The 19,381-nt window shown below is 46.2% G+C and overlaps 1 protein-coding gene across 6 annotated transcripts in view; it reads left to right on the forward strand.

The window, feature by feature from the left end:
- The window catches only part of LMO1 (LIM domain only 1), a 62,059-nt gene extending 43,285 nt beyond the window's left edge, over positions 1 to 18,774 (forward strand). For all 6 annotated transcript variants that reach the window (XM_063158515.1, XM_063158512.1, XM_063158511.1 and 3 more), the window contains 3 exons: positions 2,769 to 2,982; positions 13,684 to 13,809; positions 18,327 to 18,774. In XM_063158515.1, coding sequence (XP_063014585.1) covers positions 2,777 to 2,982; positions 13,684 to 13,809; positions 18,327 to 18,432 — 438 coding nt within the window. In that variant the 5' untranslated portion in view covers positions 2,769 to 2,776 and the 3' untranslated portion in view covers positions 18,433 to 18,774. The remainder of the gene's footprint in view (positions 1 to 2,768; positions 2,983 to 13,683; positions 13,810 to 18,326) is intronic.
- The last annotated feature ends 607 nt before the right edge of the window (positions 18,775 to 19,381 follow it).

A 19,381-nucleotide genomic window follows, 5' to 3' on the forward strand; every position in this document is an offset into this window, starting at 1 on the left:
TTTTCATTAGAAAGCCCCCTGCTGAATGCTGACCAAATACATAGCTTTTTTCCTTGCTTAAGGTACTGCTTAAAAATATATCTGTATCGGTTCCTTTGCTAGTTATTAGAAGCAAATCAAAGTGTTACATTCCTCTTACTTGCAGAAGGCTCTCATAAGACAGTGGTGCCCTTGCAATAGCGAGGAGCTCAGATGGCTGCCAGGGCCCCAGATAGAACAAAACTGCCCCTGCAGTCAGCCCTCAGCCTTCCAGGCCTGCTTGCCACAGGAGACCCTCCTTACCTGCCCTAAATGATCAAACCAGCCTCTCCTAATGGTCCATCCCTGCACAGCTGCCCTTGTGCTTGATGCTGCTGCTGCTGCATTGGCACCCTCTCTCTGGGTGAGGGCAGCTGGACTTCTGAAAGGGCACTGCTTTCAAAAGTGAGGCTTTGGGAAGTCCCATCTGGCTGAGGATCTTGTGTTTCTGAACCACAGAGCTGATCTCAATCCCCATCCATGCAGCAGCTCTCTTGAGTTTAAGGTGTGCTGGTTATGTTGAATTTGTGTCTTTCCAGAGGCAGGATCCTCGTGTTGCCTACACAAACCTTGCAAAAAGATTGTATGGTGCCCCCCCTTCTTGTGAGAAATCCTCCTCTGCCTCTACGGGTACACATTTAGAGAGCCTGTTTAGGGGGTGAATAATGACTTGCTGGTGTCTGGGGCTCCTATCTAAAAACATAATTCTCACATCTAGGTCCTGGTTTTCAAAGGTGCGAGCTATTTTCTTTCATCACTGGTACTGATCTTACACAGCTTGCAAATGCAAATTCACATGCTCACCCTTCTCTCGCCTCACAACAAGGCAGACTCTTCTCACAATGTGCAGTTTTCCTGGAGTAGAGTCAGGAAAAGCATGGAAATTACTCAAAAATGGAAGCTTCTTTTTGCTATCGAAAAGTATTTTAGATTTAAAAAACCCAAACAAACAAAGGTGTGTCTGGAACCACAGGGCCACTTCCCTCATTCTTGTAAGAAACTCTCACCAGGCACATGGGACTTGTACAGTCTGACCTGCAGCATAATCTACTTCTGATGCTTCCCTGTCTTGTCCCTCTTTCCAAATGTGAGTGTGTTTATCTGTGGCTTTGTAGAATTTCTCTTGGGAGTGTTACAGATTGCATATGTGGCCAGTCTAATACAGATACAGGTTTTCACTTAATAACTGCAGATTTGTCACTGGTGTCAAAAGTTTGCTTGTAGAGACTTGGGTTTTGAATGTGCTGCAGCAGAGGGCAGGAGGGTTCTTTAAGGGTTTTTGAATGTTACTTGGCCTGTCTCTGTGCTGCTGAGACCACTTTGATTACAGATGGATCAATACCTCGCTGTTTGTGTGGAGGTGTCTTAAGTGCTATTGTCGTCTGCTCGGGCTCTGACAAAGCAATTATTACTGTGGGAGTGGTGGGTTTACATGTGCTGACCATTAGCCACTCTCAGGTCACCCTGGCTTTTAAGGAGAGCAGCAAATGTCACTTACTGCAGTGGCACTGGCTGGGTCCTCTCTGCTTAAGGGACTGTTAATAATTCTATTATCAGGCTGCTGCTTTCTGGGACATCCAGCGCTTCCTGCAGAAAGGGTGGATTAACTTTGTGTAAGAGTATATAACCAGTGACACCTGCTGCTGTGCCACAGTGTCCCTTCTCATCATCTCTGCATTGGTTAAGCCCACAGTGTGCTTGTTACAGGCCCAGCATTGTCATTTTTAGTGACTGACACCAGTAAAAATAAAAATCATAACAAATTCTGGTGTCTCAGTGAGTTAATTTCTTCTTTCATCATTTCTTGTCCTGTCCCTCACCCACAGTACAATCCTTGTTTATTTTTCCACCTTGACTATTGATTCCATAAAGTCCATTCCTGCCTGGCTCTTAAACTGAGAAGGGTGATGAGCATCACAGTGCTCACCATGGCAGGCACTGGCTGCTTGGAGAAAAGGAAGAAGCTGGGCACAGCACTGAGGGGAAGGGGACCACAGCAAGTCCCCTCAAGCCTCCTGAGCTGAGTGTGCTGTCACCACTCATATCCAGCTATCTCATGGCTGCTTTGCAGCTCCAGCAGGGGTTTCCAGGAAGGAGGAAACTCCTGTCTTTGTGCTACCTTCTTCAGTGATACAAGAGGAGGAGGAAAGCTCTGCTTTGCTTAAGGAATCTGGCTTCATTAGTGGCAGAGGCGTGCTGGTGGGGTTATTTTCAGCAGTTCTCAAGGGCTTTTGAATCAAATTTATTTTGGAGCAGCCCCTGGCCTGCTCTGGCTTTCAGTCAGGCCGCTGTCACCCACAGGATTCACAGGAAAGGCAAAACAGTGCCATACCACATCTTTTTATACCCACTCCTCTCCCTTCCCCATCAAACTCGACTCAGATGCTGAACCAGGGGGGGCACATACCATGATGGCCCTTCTGCTCTTTTTAATTGCCTGTGGCAGGTAATTAACAACACAAGGGTGTGGGTAATGAGGGGAAAAAGTAAATGTTGAAATTTCAGCCAGTTTATTCTGCTGCAAGATGTTGGTTAGAAAGAGTCTGGTGCGTTGTGTCAGTCCTGCCCTTAGGAAAAAAGGGCTGCAAGCGTCGCACTCCCTGTTAGCCTGCAACAGCAGATGAAGTTGGTATTCCTTTGACTGTCAGCTCCATGAACATGAGCTTCCTTTGCCTGTGAGCTCCTTGTAATGGCAGCAGCAGTGTTTGCCCCAGCCGTGCTCTGAAGGAAGTGCTGTGTTTGCCTTGCAGGCGTGCCAATGCTCTCCGTGCAGCCCAAGGGGAAGCAGAAGGGCTGCGCCGGCTGCAACCGCAAGATCAAGGACCGGTACCTGCTGAAGGCTCTGGATAAGTACTGGCATGAGGACTGCCTAAAGTGTGCCTGCTGTGACTGCCGTCTTGGAGAGGTTGGATCAACTCTTTACACAAAAGCAAATCTCATTCTCTGCCGCAGAGATTACCTGAGGTAAATAGAGGGACATACCGTGGGCTCTTTCTTCCCAAGCCTCTCGGCGTGCTGCCGGCTCTCTTGCTAAAAATGTAAAAACATGTGCTTGTGCATGGCCAGCCCTGCCCAGAGGAGACTGGAGTTCCTTCCACTGTCTAGGCAGGGCTTTTTATTTGCACTTAGCCTATTTAGTAGTCTGAGAGGTGAAATCCTCCTTTTAGGTGAAGGTACAAGATGGAGGCCAGAAATTTTTATTATTATTATGGACCAACAAGAACAAACTCTGCTTGCTGAGTAAGTTAGGAAAACCTCTTAATTCTCCTTGTATATCTCTGATGCAATACTACTGCATATTGACTGAGACCTCACCAAACCTTTACCTTTTCTTTTTCAGTCATAGCTTTTAGACAGACTTCTAGTCTTGACTAAGGTTGCTCCCAAGGGGCTCTTGTCTCTTTCCTAACTAAACAGAGCAAAACTCAAAAATTGCGGATTAACTTCAAAAAATGTTTTTGTCTGAGGAAATCAGCAGAGACCATCGCTAGCTTGGAGTTAGAACCATTCTGTCAGTGTGTGTCTGCAATACATAACAACACATGGGATTTTTTGCCTGATGTGTATGGGGGTTTTGTGCAAAATACTTTATGCAAACATAAATGAATATTAATAAGACAGCAGGCCTAATGCAAACATTATTATGAGGGTCACACTGCAAAACACTCAGACTTTTGCTTTGTTTTTCCTTTGGAAGAATGTACTTGATCTCCAGCTAATGTGTGTGTTTTCTTTCATTTTTCCTCAAGCACTGATAGCATTTCCCAGGCAAGCTCAACCAGTAAAACGTCTGAAGCAAAACAAGCCCAACACGTTGTTGTAAGATAGGGAGGTAAAATGCCTTCTAACCTTACGGTGTTCAGGGGCTGCCCAGATTAGTGTCAGTGCTCAGATGCTTCATGTGTTTCAATGTAAAACATATTTCTGAAAGTCTTCAGTAAATATTTCCTTAGTAAACTTGAACAAACAAGTTTCTCCTTCTAAAGATGAGAGATTAAGTGCTGAGCCAAACAGAAGGACTGAGTCTATCATGTGCCATGTGGGAGCTGTCACCTTGCCCTTCAGCCCAGCAGTGCACAAGAGCATCCTGCCCACAGGAGGGTTTCAGAGCTGAAACTCTTCAGGGCACACATAAAATATCTCAGCTGAAATTCTGCCACATAGGCAGCACTTGCAGCTCCACATCTGGTTAGGTGGAGTGTGTCCCCAAATGCAAGTGAGGAAGGAGGAGTTTGGGTAAGGGTGAACACATTGAGGTGGAAAAGACAAGCTAAGCAGCCTTTGAAAAAAATGGAAAGAGTGTGAAAGAAAAGAGTTAACTGTCTTCTCTATAATGAAATAATTTTTGTACCTTCCTCAAAACTGAGTATTTACTAATGTTACAAGTCACTTACTCTGTGGAAGCATCCTTAACCCTGTCTATGCTAAGCTAAAAAAATGAGCTCCAGAAAGTTCAAATTCAACACAGAGATTTCCACCTCCAAATTAGCATTTTGGTTGTTCTCTTTCAGCTGAGCTATACTCTTTGTGTGTTGTGGACATAATTCTGATGCATCAGTGAAGATTGTTTTAGTTCTTATCTTCCCTTTTTGAGGAAGCCTTTCATCACAGTATCACAATTGGGTCATGCTAGATATTATCACAGGGACCCCTAAAATCTCTCAGGAGAGCTACTTCCAGGAATAGTTTTCTTTCCGGGAAGACCAGCTGCATTATTTTCGGAAGTATTTGTTTGTACTTTATCTTCTCTACATTATCTTTTCTTTATCTTGTTTGCACCCAGCTTGCCAAGTGATCTAGGTCTCTCCATCTGTCATCCTCCACTTCATTATTTATCACTTGACTTTGTCATTTGTGGTCTTGAAAAAGTGTTGTGTTTGTGATTTTTTTTTTAATTTGACCCTGAAGATAGATATTCCGCTTTATTCTGTATGTTGTGGAACCCTGCTAGAAATACTGAGCTGCACAGTGTTTCCAATTTACATTTGCTTTTCGAGACCTGCGAGCTACCCCATGTTTTGTCCATTTAATAAGCACCATATTGATTTTGGTTTAGTCTAGTTTCATAACAAAAATAATGTGTGGCATCAAATCAGACATGTTAAAGTGCCAAAGGACAGCAGTATTGATGCTGTTAGGTTCAGAAGGACCTTTTTACCACTGCAGTTGTAGAGCACTTTCTTTCTTTCCTTGCTTTATCCCAAGAATGCTGCTTTGAGGTGAAAAAGCTTGTGATTTTCCCACTGGCCCCTAGATGATGTGAATTTTCTGGGGCACACCAGAAGCCTGTGCTGGAGATGGAAAAGAAGCCAGGCATTGCTGACTCCAAGAAGTGGCCCATGTCCCACTTGTCTTCACTGCTTTGTGAAGAGAGGGCAATCCATGACATGAACCATGGAAGGCAAAATTGAGACTTGTGTTTGAGCATGGCCATGCAGCTTCTGTCCCAGCACCAGTTAAATGTGGTCTCTGGAACAAACTTCTGTGCCTGGAAGGTGCCTTGTAACGCCTCTGTCTCCCTTTTTAAGGTTGGAATAGTTCCTGGCCTGACTGGGGGGAAGTTTGTTGCTATTTGTGCCTCATGGTTAAACTGTGAAGACTTATGTGACCTGTACATTAAGAATTTTACCTTTATATGAATTTAGGGTTTTGGAGCTTTGACTGTTTTTTGTTGGGAAGAACAGTAGAGTTGTCATATCCTGGGAAATTTGTTGAAGACTCAGCTAGGAAGGAATAACATTAATTCTGTAACAGCATTGTTAATTAGCCTTCAGCTCTTTAGGCAGATTTACAGCTATCATGGCTTGTATTCTTACAAATAAGTAAATTTAGTTTATACTGGTGTTTTTTGAGGGGTTCTGCTGAACTCCTGGGGTCCGTTCCCCTGATGCTAAGGAACCTTTTCAGGCTCTGAGGATAGGAATAAGGCAATGCTACACCGTTCCACATTTATAGAAGTATAAAGCAATTTTTTTTACTTTAAAACATCTTGTATTGGCTTCTACACATAATATTTATTTCTTTCTCCATTTTAACTATTAGTTCTATTAATAGAAGGAGCTAAAGTTGCCATCACGATCTTCTCTACTGTCTGTTCCTTCCTGGTAATTTGAATTTTTCTTCTTGAAGAATTAACCATTCCCATCATTATACAATTCCTTCACATTAGTAGTTTTTAGAGTCTCTACCCACATTTTTTCCTCCTTGTTAAACAGCTCACAGTGTTTGGTCTCCTAGTCAAATTTTAGCAGAATTCATCCCTTAAAATAACTTTTTTGATGGGTTCTGCTTCACACTGTGGTTGCACCCTAAAGGGAGCACTTTACCTGGAGAACAGTGAGAGGAATTCAGTCAGAGGGCTCCTGGAATGTTTTGTTGTCACTTTGCAGCTCTGGGACCCTCCTGAGGGCAGATGTTGATGAGCCACAGCCACAGCAGGGATTGGGGCTAGGGATGGGCTTGTGGCAGAGGGTCGGGACAGTGACAGTGCCAGCTCCTTCCCTGCTGTGGCAGCGTCCCCGTGGAGCTGGCTTTGTCCCAGGCCCTGGGAGCAGGGTGGGCTGCCAGCCCTGTGTGCTGATCCCCAGTGTGTTTCCAGCAGAAATCCTTCCAGCGTGTTCCAGGAGCTGCGAGCAGACCGCAGCCCGATCATTTGTTTCAAAAGATAAACTGTCATCATTGCTTGTGAAGGAACATTTGTTAACCTTCACTTTTCATAAAACACTTTCTTGCTCATTTTTTAATCATGAAAGATGAAATTGGATCTCGAGTTGTTATCCTTGTGGTATCACCTCAGTCTCCAGCTGTGTCTCGATGTATCTTTCAATACATTTCATCTCAGCAAATAGATTTACCATTTGTTTCATAATCGCAGTTCCAGCATTCCTACCTCTAATTATTTTTGATAAGCAAATGCTATTGAAGGAGCTGCTTGTGGGACAGAGCAGCTTAGCATGCAGGCTCAGATGGCTCCTCGCAGCCCCCACGCAGCGCTGTGTGTTTGTTCCGAGGCGTAATTAAACATTCACCAAGCTCCGCTTCACAGGGACGGCCTGGGTGTTGCATCAGGATTTCCCGTGAGGAGCTGACAACTTAAATTTCACTGTGAAGTGCTGATGAAGAACGTGATTTTTCCTTTTTACTCAGCATGGTGCCCTCACACGAGCAAAGGCGAGTCGGGCTCGCTTTGAGAGGAGCAGAACTGTTGCTTCTGTGTGTTTGATATGCTGCTGTCGGGAAAGTTTTTCATCATGTAAACTGATTGGGGCCTTAATTAGACTCCAAAGAAAGCTCAAAACCTGCATTTAAAAATGGTGGTGAATCAGTAAAAGAGAAGGGTTTACCGGGAAATCCTGATGCTGTTCTCAGGGGCTTTCATGGCAGTTCTTTTCACCCACCTTCCCACAGGTTTGGATCAGGGCTGCAAACTCAGCATGGCATCACTCTGCACATGGTGTGGGTGCCTCCAGGGAGCAGAGCAGCCCTCTGCATCCCACCTGAGGGACAGGGAGCTCCTGACAGGACTGCCATCCCCTGTCACCCCTCAGCACTGTCTGTATCACAGAGGCCTGAACCTCTGATACAGCTACCCTCAGCAGCTCCTACTTCCAGTGACTCAGATGCCAAGTCCTGGGGGTTTTTGCTCTACTCCAAATGTCCCAGGACATTAATTCTGTTAGTGAATCACTTTAGGAGCCCTTTAGGTGAAGTGTTCTGTATCTGGCAAGTGTGCAGGGTTGAATTTTCTTGTGTGATAAGAGCACAAGCATGGGTGCCCTGCTTTGTTGGCACAGGAGGATGTGGACAAATTCCCTCCTTGTGGTGGCCTTCCCTAAGTCAGGGACAACAACCACTAAACCATGGCTGGCTGTGTGAGGGCAAGCCTTTGGGAGCTGAGATGTGTGTGCCCCAACAGGCAGATTTTAAGTTAATCTCCCCAGGACATCACTAATGCTCAGAATGTGGCTTTAACCTGCAGAAGCTGCAGCACCTTTGAAGCAGGAAGGAGAGAATTTGGGATATTTTTTCCCTCTGGAGAAGCACAGTGTGCGTTTATGCACCGAGAGCATGTCCTGCTGGATTTTCAAGGGACATGTTTAGTGTGGGAAGGAGAGGTATAAATGCAGTGTGGCTGAACAAATGGTGTCTGCTCAGAGCCTAAAAATGTCACTGAGCTGAAGTGCTGCTTTTGCCTCGCAATGGGGAGCATCTTGCATGCTGCATAGGACACCCTCACTTCTACACTTGGTGTCTGTACAGATTAAGGAGGATTAATTTAGGCTCAAAATACAATGTGTCTTGGCAACATTGCTTTGTGATGCTAAAATACAGGGGGTTTTTTCCCCCTGCAGTAGCTGGTCCAGGACTTTCTCACAGCCTGTGCCCATACTTGGTTTGTTTGTTTGCTTTTTGCCCTTTTTTTTATTCACCTCCACAACTTCTCACTGAGGAGGAAAGCTAATGGGGAGCAATTGTGCCTGGCTGTGGTACACTAGCATGCCTCTGGCACTTTCAGCTTTGCAGTTTTCTGGCTGCTGTGTTTAAACTCTCCTAAGAGGACGTTGTTGCACTTGTGTTGAGCAGTGCCAGAGCAAGGATGGATTTAAGGTCAGCAGTTCCAGTCACACCCTGGGAAAGGCTGGAGCAGGGCAGGAGGACTTGGTCATGCTCATGGTCCCAGCATCTCTGTAAATACCCTCTGAAAATATGGAGAGAGAGAGGCCAAAGGAGTGAAAATAATTGAACATTCAGATGTGTCCTTCAAGAGAAAACAGACTCCCTAGAGCAACCTTGAAGTTCAGGCCCAGCAGTCTCTGAACCAGCGCGGTCACTTGGCCAGGGGCTGTTTTGTACTGGTTCAACTCCCCCTCTATGCTGTCCTTGAATGCCAAACCCTTTGGCATGCAAGATGTAAATTCTTTGGGATTGAACTTGAAGGCTTCATGAGAGGACAGCTTGACCAACTTCATTAGTATCAAAATGCATTTCCTTCAGCTGACATGACTTCCCACTGCAGCACTGCCAACAGTGTCCTGGATAGGAGGGTGCACCAGCTAATAATGTATTTACCATGCTGAAGGATCTCCTATCACTGAGGCTTTCTCTAATATTACACAAAGGCTGATTACAGCAAAGTTATCTGAAGTTGCTTTTAAGATTATCCTTTTCATCTTTTTAAGTGATGTTCAGGCTTTCCCTGCATTTATTGGTATATTCAACACTCCAGTCAAATCACACTTGTAGCTCAGTATATTTCTAAAATCCACAGATGGGAAAGATACTGATAGCAGTATTTAAGAGCCACCCTCACTGAAAAACCAGTTGTTGTTTTGTCTCAAAAGGTAGGGGCAAAACTGTTTCTTTTCATGAGGATGGATTTCAATTACATTAAGCAAGTTTGGTTCTACAGCAGGCCCTGATGAAACTAAGAAATAAACAGCAGCAAGCAAATAGGATAGGTGTAGGGGAAAACCTATTTTACCTTCTGGCTGGGGAGGATATGAGCATGGAGTTCCATAGCTCTTCTGAAACTTGTATATCCAGATAATCTGGATATATGAAAAAGCAGAAAAATATACAGTCATACATAATATCTACAAATGTAGATATTTATCTGTAGGTTAGTGTTTTGTCTTCCTAGTCTTCCTTCCATTCATAATTCTTGTCTTTCAGTGTTGACAAAAACTTTTTTTTGGGGGGGGGAATTATTAGTCTCCACTCAGCTGTTTGAATTTTGAACTTGTTTTGTTCTTGTGTTTAAAAAAATACACAAAAAGGTTGACACTGCCAACCTTTCCTTTCTGTACCATTCGTTATTTTTATGTGCTTGTCCTGCTTCCTCTTTTTTTGTCTCATATGAAGTCAACAGCTCCAAAATTTTTGCTCTTTCTGCAGAGGGGAGATTTTCTCCTTCTTTTTTGATTGCAAGCTGCTATCTAGTCAGACACCAGGCTAGAGGGGGCGAGAAGAAATGGGGACTCTCTTCTTGTAGGCAATGACTAAACCAGATTGTTGTTCCTAGTGGAGACAGAAATAGGCAAACAGGTTCTCAGTTTAGGCCCCCTGAACATCTTGGTTGAACAAAAAAATCTGTTAAAAGGTGCTAAACTCAACATTTTTGCATTAAAAGTTTCTTACTGTTTTCCCTACTGTAAGAGCCCTTTAACATTCTTTTTCCCCACAAAAAAGAAAACCCTGCAGGGTGCTCTGACATTACTATAGTTTGAATTAATTTGAGATGTACTCACAGAGTTGCTGAGGTCTGGATCACCAAACACAAGACTGATCTTTAGCCCAGACAAGACTACATAAAAACCATCCTTTGGCAGTTGCCTACTGCTTCCAGGAGCGCTCCCTTCTTTTCCCATAAATTCATTTGCATTCAGGGCTGCTCCTGTATGCCAATTAGCTTTAATTTTTACTATACACACTGACATCAATGGCCAATGAGAAGAGGGCATAGCAGGGTTTTTAGTGTGCCCATAAACTACAGAAAATTGTCCTTGGACAAACTCCTGCTTTTAGACTGGCTGACAACAATAGATGTGGTTAAGTTCAGGCTAAGAGCCATTAAACATAATTACTACCACAGGGTAAAAGTTTAATTGTGCTAAATTTTAAATCTGCATAGTCTATGCTTATTTACAAGCTGGCTGGATCTTCCTGTTACATAAAGGGGAATAAATCTGTACTTAAAAATTGTTGCCTTTTAACTTCAAAGGGAAATGAATAAATACGGTTTTTTTAGAAGAACCAAAACAACCCCAAACTGAAAACTTTCTGTATTTCCAGCTTGTTTTATGCCAATGGCTCCAAGCTGGTAAGTAGAGGCTAAACATCTTCTGATAGATTTTTCTAATCTGCTTCAACTTCGTGTGTGTGAATGTGTGAGAGAGTGTTGCATCTGTTATGAAGGTGTCTGGGGGACAGAATGCAGATCAGTTTGTTCATGTGGGGTTATTTTAAATTTAACCACAGATGGGGCTTGGGGCAGAAGGTTTTTCCTCCTGCTCCTTATCTTCTCTCCCTCCTTCCAATAATGTTAAACTCCCCACTTCAGGAAGTTTCAGCTCAAGTAGCTTCTGGATCTATCAGAGATAGATATCAGAGATATCAGAGGTGGCAGGTTTTCTACAAGCAAACAAAAAAAAAAGGGCAAAAGATTCTGTTCATTTTGCATTTCCTTTCAACAGATTAAAAAAATGTCATGTTCACTGAGCTACAAGTTACGGCGTATTTTTAGAAGCATGGTGAATACATGGGGCTCTAAATCACGCCCTGAAAAGCAGATTAAAATTAGGAGGTGCTAGAATAAGTGTGAAATGTTCATCTGTTGGGAAAGGGAGGGTATGGAGGACTGTGAAACTTGATAGAAGAGACAAAGATTAGCACTCTGACTCTCTGGAAGCCACGTTATGTAGACATTAGAAGGCAACATGATTTCAGCTGGACAGAACATAAGCTTCAGATCTTATGCAAACAGTCAAAGCTGTTTAACAATTGGTTTACCCCCAAAACCCCTGAAAGGAGACAGGTGAATACGATGCCAAATACATTTTTCATGTTTCTTAAGCTAACTGTTTAAATAGTTAAGTGAACATCTGTCCAAATTTCCCCATCATTTCCATTTAGAAAAGTCTCCTATTTGAAGGCTGAAGAAAAGCACCTGCTTAACAATGCAAATGGTGCTGTCTGGGGCCCCTTTATTTTGTTTAATCTAGATTGAGCTCCACACAACTGTGATGCTAATGAATAATGGATATTTTATACTTGTGCATGTAGCAGTGCTGGGCACAGAGCAAATCTAGGATTAACCTCCCAGTTTCCCTGCCTAATGCATTTGACTCATTTTTTTGAGTTTGCTGTGACTTGGGTACTCTAAAAACGGATGCCTGGTTTTATGGGAAATGGGAAAATCCTGGCAAAAGCTGTCAGGCTTTGCTGTGCCCAAGTGGAACGGGGCAGCTAGGCTGAGGAGGGGAGGGATGTCTGCAGTAATGGCTTGATTTGTGAGTGGGTGCTGAATGAGAGCCAGGGTGTTCCAGGGTGGAGACCTGGATGCTTTTCAGAGCTGCATTTTTGCAGTCCTGTCTGCTGGCGTTGGGCAGCCGAGGCCCGTGCCCAGCTGCCCTGCCTGCCTGTGGGGCAGGAGCAAGAGGGGTCAGCCTGCAGGGAGAAAGGGACTGCCTTTTGCTGGTGCAAATTATACAGCTGGGATTTCACTCTGCTTTTCAACCTTCAGAGGATGGAATCATGGGGGAAGAAATTTTGGTACTCCCTTTGAGGATTTTTTGTCCTGCATGAGTGTTTCTGTTTTGGTTTGTGTGATTTAGCTCTGAGGGAAAAAAATGTAGTGCTGTTTCTTCATAGAAAGGCCTGGGATTTTCCAGCCAGGCTAATGAAAGACCCCTGATACCACTTCTAAAGAAAAATAAAGGTGGGCTTTCTTACAGCTGGAGAGCGAGCTGACTTCGGGAGCACTGTAGGAGGGTGGGAGAGTTGTGTGGAGGTTTCTGTAACACTGCTGGGTGTTTTAATTCACAATTACTGGCCAGTAATAATTAGTATTGATTTGCCTGGCAAATTGCAGGTTTAGAAATTGGTTATAGATTTTCCTGATGCTTCTCATCTGCGTGTTGTGGAATCAGCCAGAACCGATGGCTCGAAACAAACCGCGAGCCCAGCTCTGTCGGCGGGCAGCGGCGCGTTGCGTGCACAGAGCTAATGGCCAGCAGGGATTGCACCTCTTGAGGCTCATCACCCCCAAAACATCCCCTAGGCCAAGGGGATGTGGCCTGTGGTGGGGTGAACCTCGGTTCTGTCAGTCCCTGGCACACACAGGGTCTGCAGGGACACCTCGGGCAAGGGGCCACGGGAAGGATGCCGCAGTCGTGCTCGAGTCCCCCGGCAGGAGCTGCAACAGCAGCAGACATCTGGGGAGACAGATAGTGAAAGCCAAGATGGAAATGCCAAAGCTTCCAGTGCTGAAGGGCTGTCCTGGAGGACGGGGAGCTGAAGTGGAACGGCTGAGCGTGCTGCTCAGGCTGCCCTGGAAGGGCTTAGCTGGCTCCCGGGAGGGCTGGGGAGGCACAGCCGGGGAGGAGGGCTTGCTCTTTCTCTGAGATACCTGGTGAAATGCTGTGCACTCACTGCAAGAGAAACTGTGCTTTTTCTTTGTAAGCAGCAGGTAAGTGAGGTTCTTCCTGAGCTCTGTTACAGCGCTGCCTGCCAGGATTGGCAAAGTTTGCAGGACTTGTGTGTCCTGCTGCCAGCCTGTCCCTCCGCCAGGCTGCAGCCAAGCATAGCAGGCCCTTGGGGAGCAGGACGGGCAGCTCCCAGCGCCTACCCCACTGCTGCAGAGAGGCAGATAGTTTTTGACTGAAATTTTGTGAGCCCCAAAATAGTGCTCTAAGTGTTTAATGCTTTTCTCCATTAGACAGCAAATTAGCCCTAGGCTCACAAAGCAAATGAAGTTTCATCTCGATGATCGGAGCCTGCTCACCAGGCATTTTTATCCCAAGTTCCTGCATGCTGGTTGGTCAGTGAAATGGAGACTGCAACTTCTATTTATTGGTGCAATACAGTATTTGATACTGCTAATTACACTTAATTAGTCCTTCCACCATTTAATTAAAATGGCTTCTAATGATTGTGCTTCTTTGGCAGGCTCTTTGGTACCACCGGGAATTGTGCTGCCTGCAGTAAACTGATCCCTGCCTTTGAGATGGTGATGAGGGCCAGAGATAATGTTTACCATTTGGACTGCTTTGCCTGTCAGCTCTGCAACCAGCGGTGAGGACACAGTTATTGTACACACAAACTAATTTATACCTTTGCCAGTGAAACAGGGAAATGTTTGATGCACACTGCCCAGCTTGGGCTCACAGCCTGGGGGCAGGGCTGGGGCTGGGCTGCCAGGCTGACCTGGGGATCCGTGTGAGTACCTGTAGCCCTTTGACTGCAAATCCCTTTGGAGCTGGTGGGAATTGGAGGGGCAAGGGGGAGGACACAGACACAGACTGTCCAGCTGCTGCTGAATAAAACAAACTGCTCCAGCGTCCTTTCAGGAGCTGCCCTCTTTGCAGAAGGCAGATGATGGAGAATGGACCTCCTCTAGCAAACTGACATTATCTCACTTAAATCATGTTTTTGACATGCTCAAAACTGGGGGTGGGAAAGAAGATGTATAAAGAGAAGGGACAGGAAGGAGAAAAATACTCTGGCTAAGCCCTTTCCAACAATAGGAGCAAATCAATTTAGTTGTATAATTAATAGGGGATCTTGGTGGTATAATTTTGAGTGGGGCTTATTTATTTCTGCGAGGTGGAAGATGGACATCAGGGAGTATAATAAAGGACCATGCACAGTGTTTTCACTTGAACTACCTGTAGCCATTTGAGTTTGGGAGGACTGTGAAAACTCTTCTCAGCAAGCACCATGTTTGTTGATCATCATGGGAAGAATGGAAGCCCACAGAACCAGATGTGTTACTTTGTCACCTTCTGATGCATCCAGGTGTCCATCCTTGTCCAAGATAGACCTGGAATTGCTTGCAGTTCTTACTGCTTGCTTAGTCAGGCTGTAGTGGCTGGAAGATGGGCTATAGGTGTAGATTCTTGCTTTTGGCTGAGGTCAGAGGGCTGCCAGTTTTTTAAACTTAGTCTGTGGACATTTGGGCTTGAAAGAGCAGAATGGAAATGATCCTGTAACAGACAGCATGGATGCTGAACAGAGAACATGAGATTAAGTAACCCTAAAGTCAGAATTGCAGAGGTGGATGCCAGGATCAGGGGCTGTGCTGGTGTTCCTGTTCTGGATCTGTGGTTGTGTTTCCCAAAGATGAAACTAGGATGAAATGCCTCATCCCATGGGAAAGAGTGAGAGAGATGACAAAACTTGTGGGAAGATGGAGAACCCAACTCTGTAAAAGTCAAGCTAAAATCCTGACTTAAACAGCCTAGAGAAGAGTCTCAGTGGGATCTCTCACGGAGCAGCCGTACGTGTGTGGATGCCCGCCCCTGCCGGCTTGTCCCGAGCTGGGGAGACGCTCTCCGGCTCTGCTCCCGCAGCCCCGCCAGCGGCTCAGCCGGGGGTGGATGTGGTGTCAGGAGGGTGGTGCCAGAGCAGGGTGGGGGTGGATGAGGTGCTGTACCGCCGGCGCTGTGCGCTCCAGGTGCAGAATCCCGCCAGCGCTGTCCCCGCCCGGGCGCGGTGCAGAGCCGGGGCGGCAGTGACATCTAGCGGCTCCCGGCCCTGCGCTCGCTGCGGGCCCTGCCGGCTGCCCAGGCTTGTTCTGAGACTCCCGAGCACTGAGCGATCCCACCCCATCCCCCGAGACGCTCAGTTCTGGGATCTGTCTCCAGATCGGGAGTGTGGCGGGTGCTGCCAGGCTCAGCCCTCAGGATCAGCTCTTTTCAGCCTCCTGATGATTCCCGAGCAGGAGAAGTTGCTCCCAAGCTCCACACCGAACCTGGGGCTGGAAATGTCCTTTCAGAGGCTCTGGGCTGCACAGTCAGGAGTGCTGCTTGGCCTTGGAGTCTGCAGGCTGAGTGTCTCTCATCAAACCCCTCCCTCGCCCTTCTTCTCTCCCAGAAAATCCTAGTGCTGCCTAGTTTTCATTTTCAGTAACTTCTTTTAAATTTCACCCTTTATTTCAAAGGCTCCAAAGCACCTCCCTTCCCTTTTCAATTGCCAGCATGGTCCCACTCTGTCCTTCAGACAACCTCCAGGGCTGTCACTGCCTGGCAGGAGAGGGCAGGTAATCCCCCAGCTCTGGCAGAATTGTGATGCACAAAGGATTTGCTCAGTTTGTGAGGGGCTGAGCTGTTCTGGAAGATGGGCTCTATGTGTAGGTTCTTGCTTTTGGCTGAGGTCAGAGGGCTGCCAATTTTTATGACTTATTTTGTGGAGATCTGGGCTTGAAAGGGCAGAATGGAAGTGATCCTGTAACAGACAGCATGGATGCTGAACTGAGAGCCTGAGATTAAGTAACCCTAAAGCCAGAATTGCAGAGGTGGATGCCAGTTGTGGTTTTGAATTGGAAACCTCACCAGAAACCCTGTCTTGTTCTTCAGCTCTGAAGAGATTTGATGATGAAGACCTTTCCTCAGTTCTCTTCCAGCTTGCTTGCCCTTCTATAGGTGGGCTCTGTATAGGGTGCTAAATCCATCACAGCAAAATCTCTAATATTTTTACCAAGTGTGCAATGTTTTCCTCACTTTCATTCCCTAAAACATCAGTTTTGCATCAAGTCCTGCGTTACCACACATCCTGCCATGCTTTAAACTGTTCTAAAGTTGTCATGGTCATCACAGTGCTGGATAACAGCTGGTCACTGCTGTGACTGGCTGCTAGGTCAGTGTTAGAGGGTTGCAGGAAATCCAGGTCCTTCTCTTTCCATTATCTGAAGTGTGGGTTTACTGGGAAGAAAATCACTCTTAAGGAATGGCAGAGTAGGCTCAGCACCTATTTCTCACTGCTGTCTGGAATTTGATTGCCCAGACAGGCTCTGCAACATCCCTGCTCCAATATCCCTTCACACTGGGGGCTGACAGTGTGAAACTGGGCCTGAGGTTTCCAGTTGTGATGCATCAGCTGAAGAGATCCCAGTTTACTGGTGGGTTTGCAGGACTGGCAGGTAGAAACAGTTGCCTTTCCAGTGAATCAAACCCTTCTCCCAAAACTTCACATCACATTAGGGTACCCCTGTAGACCATTTCAGTTCCCATGTGCTTGTACACACCCCCACACCTTCCAACTCCCAAATTCTCCAGCTCCTCCTTTGGTTCTTCTACACCCAAAACCAGGTGTGGCAAGAATAATTTTTGCATTTCTCTTCTTCGAAATTCATATGGCATTTAAGGTAGGAATAAGTAGTGAAAAGCAAGCAGCTGTGTCTGTTATTTATTGTGAGTAAACCTGCTCCTGGGGCAGGTGGTGTTAAGGGAGAGTGTGTGCAGTACAGTTTTTACCATAAAAGCTCTTAGTTGAAATTAGGAATAATTTTTATCTTTTTAATATGCAGAAAAGGTTGAATTTCAGAACTACTAGGGCATGTGCCACAGAGGAAAGAAGATGGAAGGTCTTCAGTGAAATCCTATAAAGTGTGAACCAATGGCCAGTTCTCTCTGTACCAACTTGGCAAATTAATCAGCTTATTTGCAGGTGTCCAGTTGGAGAAAACTTGTGCCTGTGCTGGGCCTGTAAAGAAGCTCTAAAGTTATCAGTCCTGTTCTTTTAGCAGAAAATACTCATTTTTATGGAGATGCTCTGCCTGAAGGTGCCTGAGTTACAGATGATGAAAGCACTTTAGACAAGGGGTAGGCAGTGCCAAAGCTCTGCCTGGGAGCAGGGGAAATGGGCATCTGAGGTCTGCTGAGTCTCCTGGGGATGAGATCACCTCCAGTGGTCTTCCTGTAGATATTTGCCTTGCCAGAGGCTGGCACCTACCCCTTCCTCTCAGTGCAGAGCTGCCTTGAGGCACAGTGCCTGACCCAGGGTCTCTCTGCTTTAGGGGCCTGAGGCTGATTTCAGACTCAGCCCTTGGGGCTGCCTGTGCTCTCGTCTGTCACTGCCCTGCCAGTGTTATGGACAAAAACCAGCCCCTGAATTGGGTGTAGAGAACATTATTTGTTATCTTAAGAAGTAAAGATTAGCTTCTGATTCCTGGGCGGGCAAGCAGGCAGGGCGGAAAAAGCTATTGGCTGTCAATTCACACCTCTCCGATCTTATATGTGGAACTTTTTTGACCTTAATGGTCAAATAAAATTGTTAAATATCACAAGCTTCTCTGTCAACTTCAAGACAAACAGAACAATTTACATGGTATATAGAGAGCAGTGCCCTTCGCTCAATGAAGATAAAGGTTAGGAGTCCAGCCACCGAGAAATTTCTATTTATTGTTCAGCACTGTACACAAGGGGGTGAGGGAGGACTTAATAGCCAGTCCTTGCCTGGAAATTAGTGTAAATACTGCTTCACCCGAGGGAGCTGTGGAAATGTGGATGCCAGCAAAAACTTCAAATAGGCTCGGTGTAATATCACCTGCTTGGCTTCCTGGTTGGAGAGCCCACATCTCCTGTCTGCAGGGACAAATCCCTGAACTGCTCCCAGCCTCCTCCTTGAGCCAAGCACGGATGTGCCAGGGAAAGGGGCAGCAAAACCCTGGGGTGGCAAGGGGGGAGGCACTGGCAGAGCTGGAAATCAAACTCTGCTCACCAGAGTCGCCTCTGGACCCAAACCGCCTCAAACTCCCCCCGTTCTCACGTCTGGTCATACTCACACCCTCCAATACTTTTTTTATCTTCCAGATTCTGCGTGGGAGACAAATTTTTCCTGAAGAACAACATGATCTTGTGTCAGATGGACTATGAGGAAGGGCAGCTGAACGGGAGCTTCGAGTCCCAGGTTCAATAACAGCCCCTGCCTGGCTGGAGCACTGTGGGATGGGCGCTTGGCCGCACGAGCAGCGAGGGCGTCTGTCAGCTTGCCTGCAATATTTTTTTAATTCTTGGTCCAGAGAGGACTATATACATTGTAGTACTTTTCCCCCCCAACACAAAGCAGTTACAATTTTAGATGTACAGTTGTGCCTGCTTAGCTGAGCACTGCATTGCCTGTATGTTTGTGAGTTTTTGGGGTCTGGGGGAGGGCTCTGTACAGTCTGTTTTCTGTATATAAACTGGAACATTTATTTTATGAAAAATGTAATGCAATTTTATTACTGGTGTGAATTAAAAATTATGAATGTTTCCTGGTCATCTTTGCCGTGGTTTCTTCCCCGTGTGGCAAAAGCCATGCCTGTATTTCCTGTGCTTTAGACTGCTGGAAACGTGTACACAGCTCCCTGGAAACTGCATGGATCAGAGCAGAGGCAGGTTGTCTCATAATAACTGGGGGAAATGCTGCTGCAGGGTTGTGGAGCCTTCCATCCAACCACCTGCTTCCCTGGATAATGGGGGGAACGAGCTGGGGGCAGGTGGTGGCTGGGAACCCTGGGCATGGCTGGCAGGGCTGCTGTGCCCTGCTGGGCTGCTGGCTGAGAGGCTCCTTGTGGATTCAGACACAGCACTGCCATGGAATTCCTGCTGGCTGCCTGATCCGCTGTCTCCAGCGTGGGCTGCGAGGAACAGGCTCCCTGCAGCCCTGCCAACAGGTGCCTGGCCATTGATCAGAATATTAATTCCAAGGCTTTGCTAGGCAGTGGGGTTTTCCCGTGGGGCATCACTTGTGCAGGTCAGAGCTGCTGCGGGAGCTGATGTCAGGGCTGGGACGTGACCGGGCGCTGATGCAGCAGATCCCTGCTCCCAGCCCTTTCTGCTCACTCTGTGCCAGGTGCTTTGACCTCCCACGAAATAAAAGCGAT

This window comes from Melospiza melodia, chromosome 6 (assembly GCF_035770615.1).
Source record: "Melospiza melodia melodia isolate bMelMel2 chromosome 6, bMelMel2.pri, whole genome shotgun sequence".
Classification (NCBI taxonomy): domain Eukaryota; kingdom Metazoa; phylum Chordata; class Aves; order Passeriformes; family Passerellidae; genus Melospiza; species Melospiza melodia.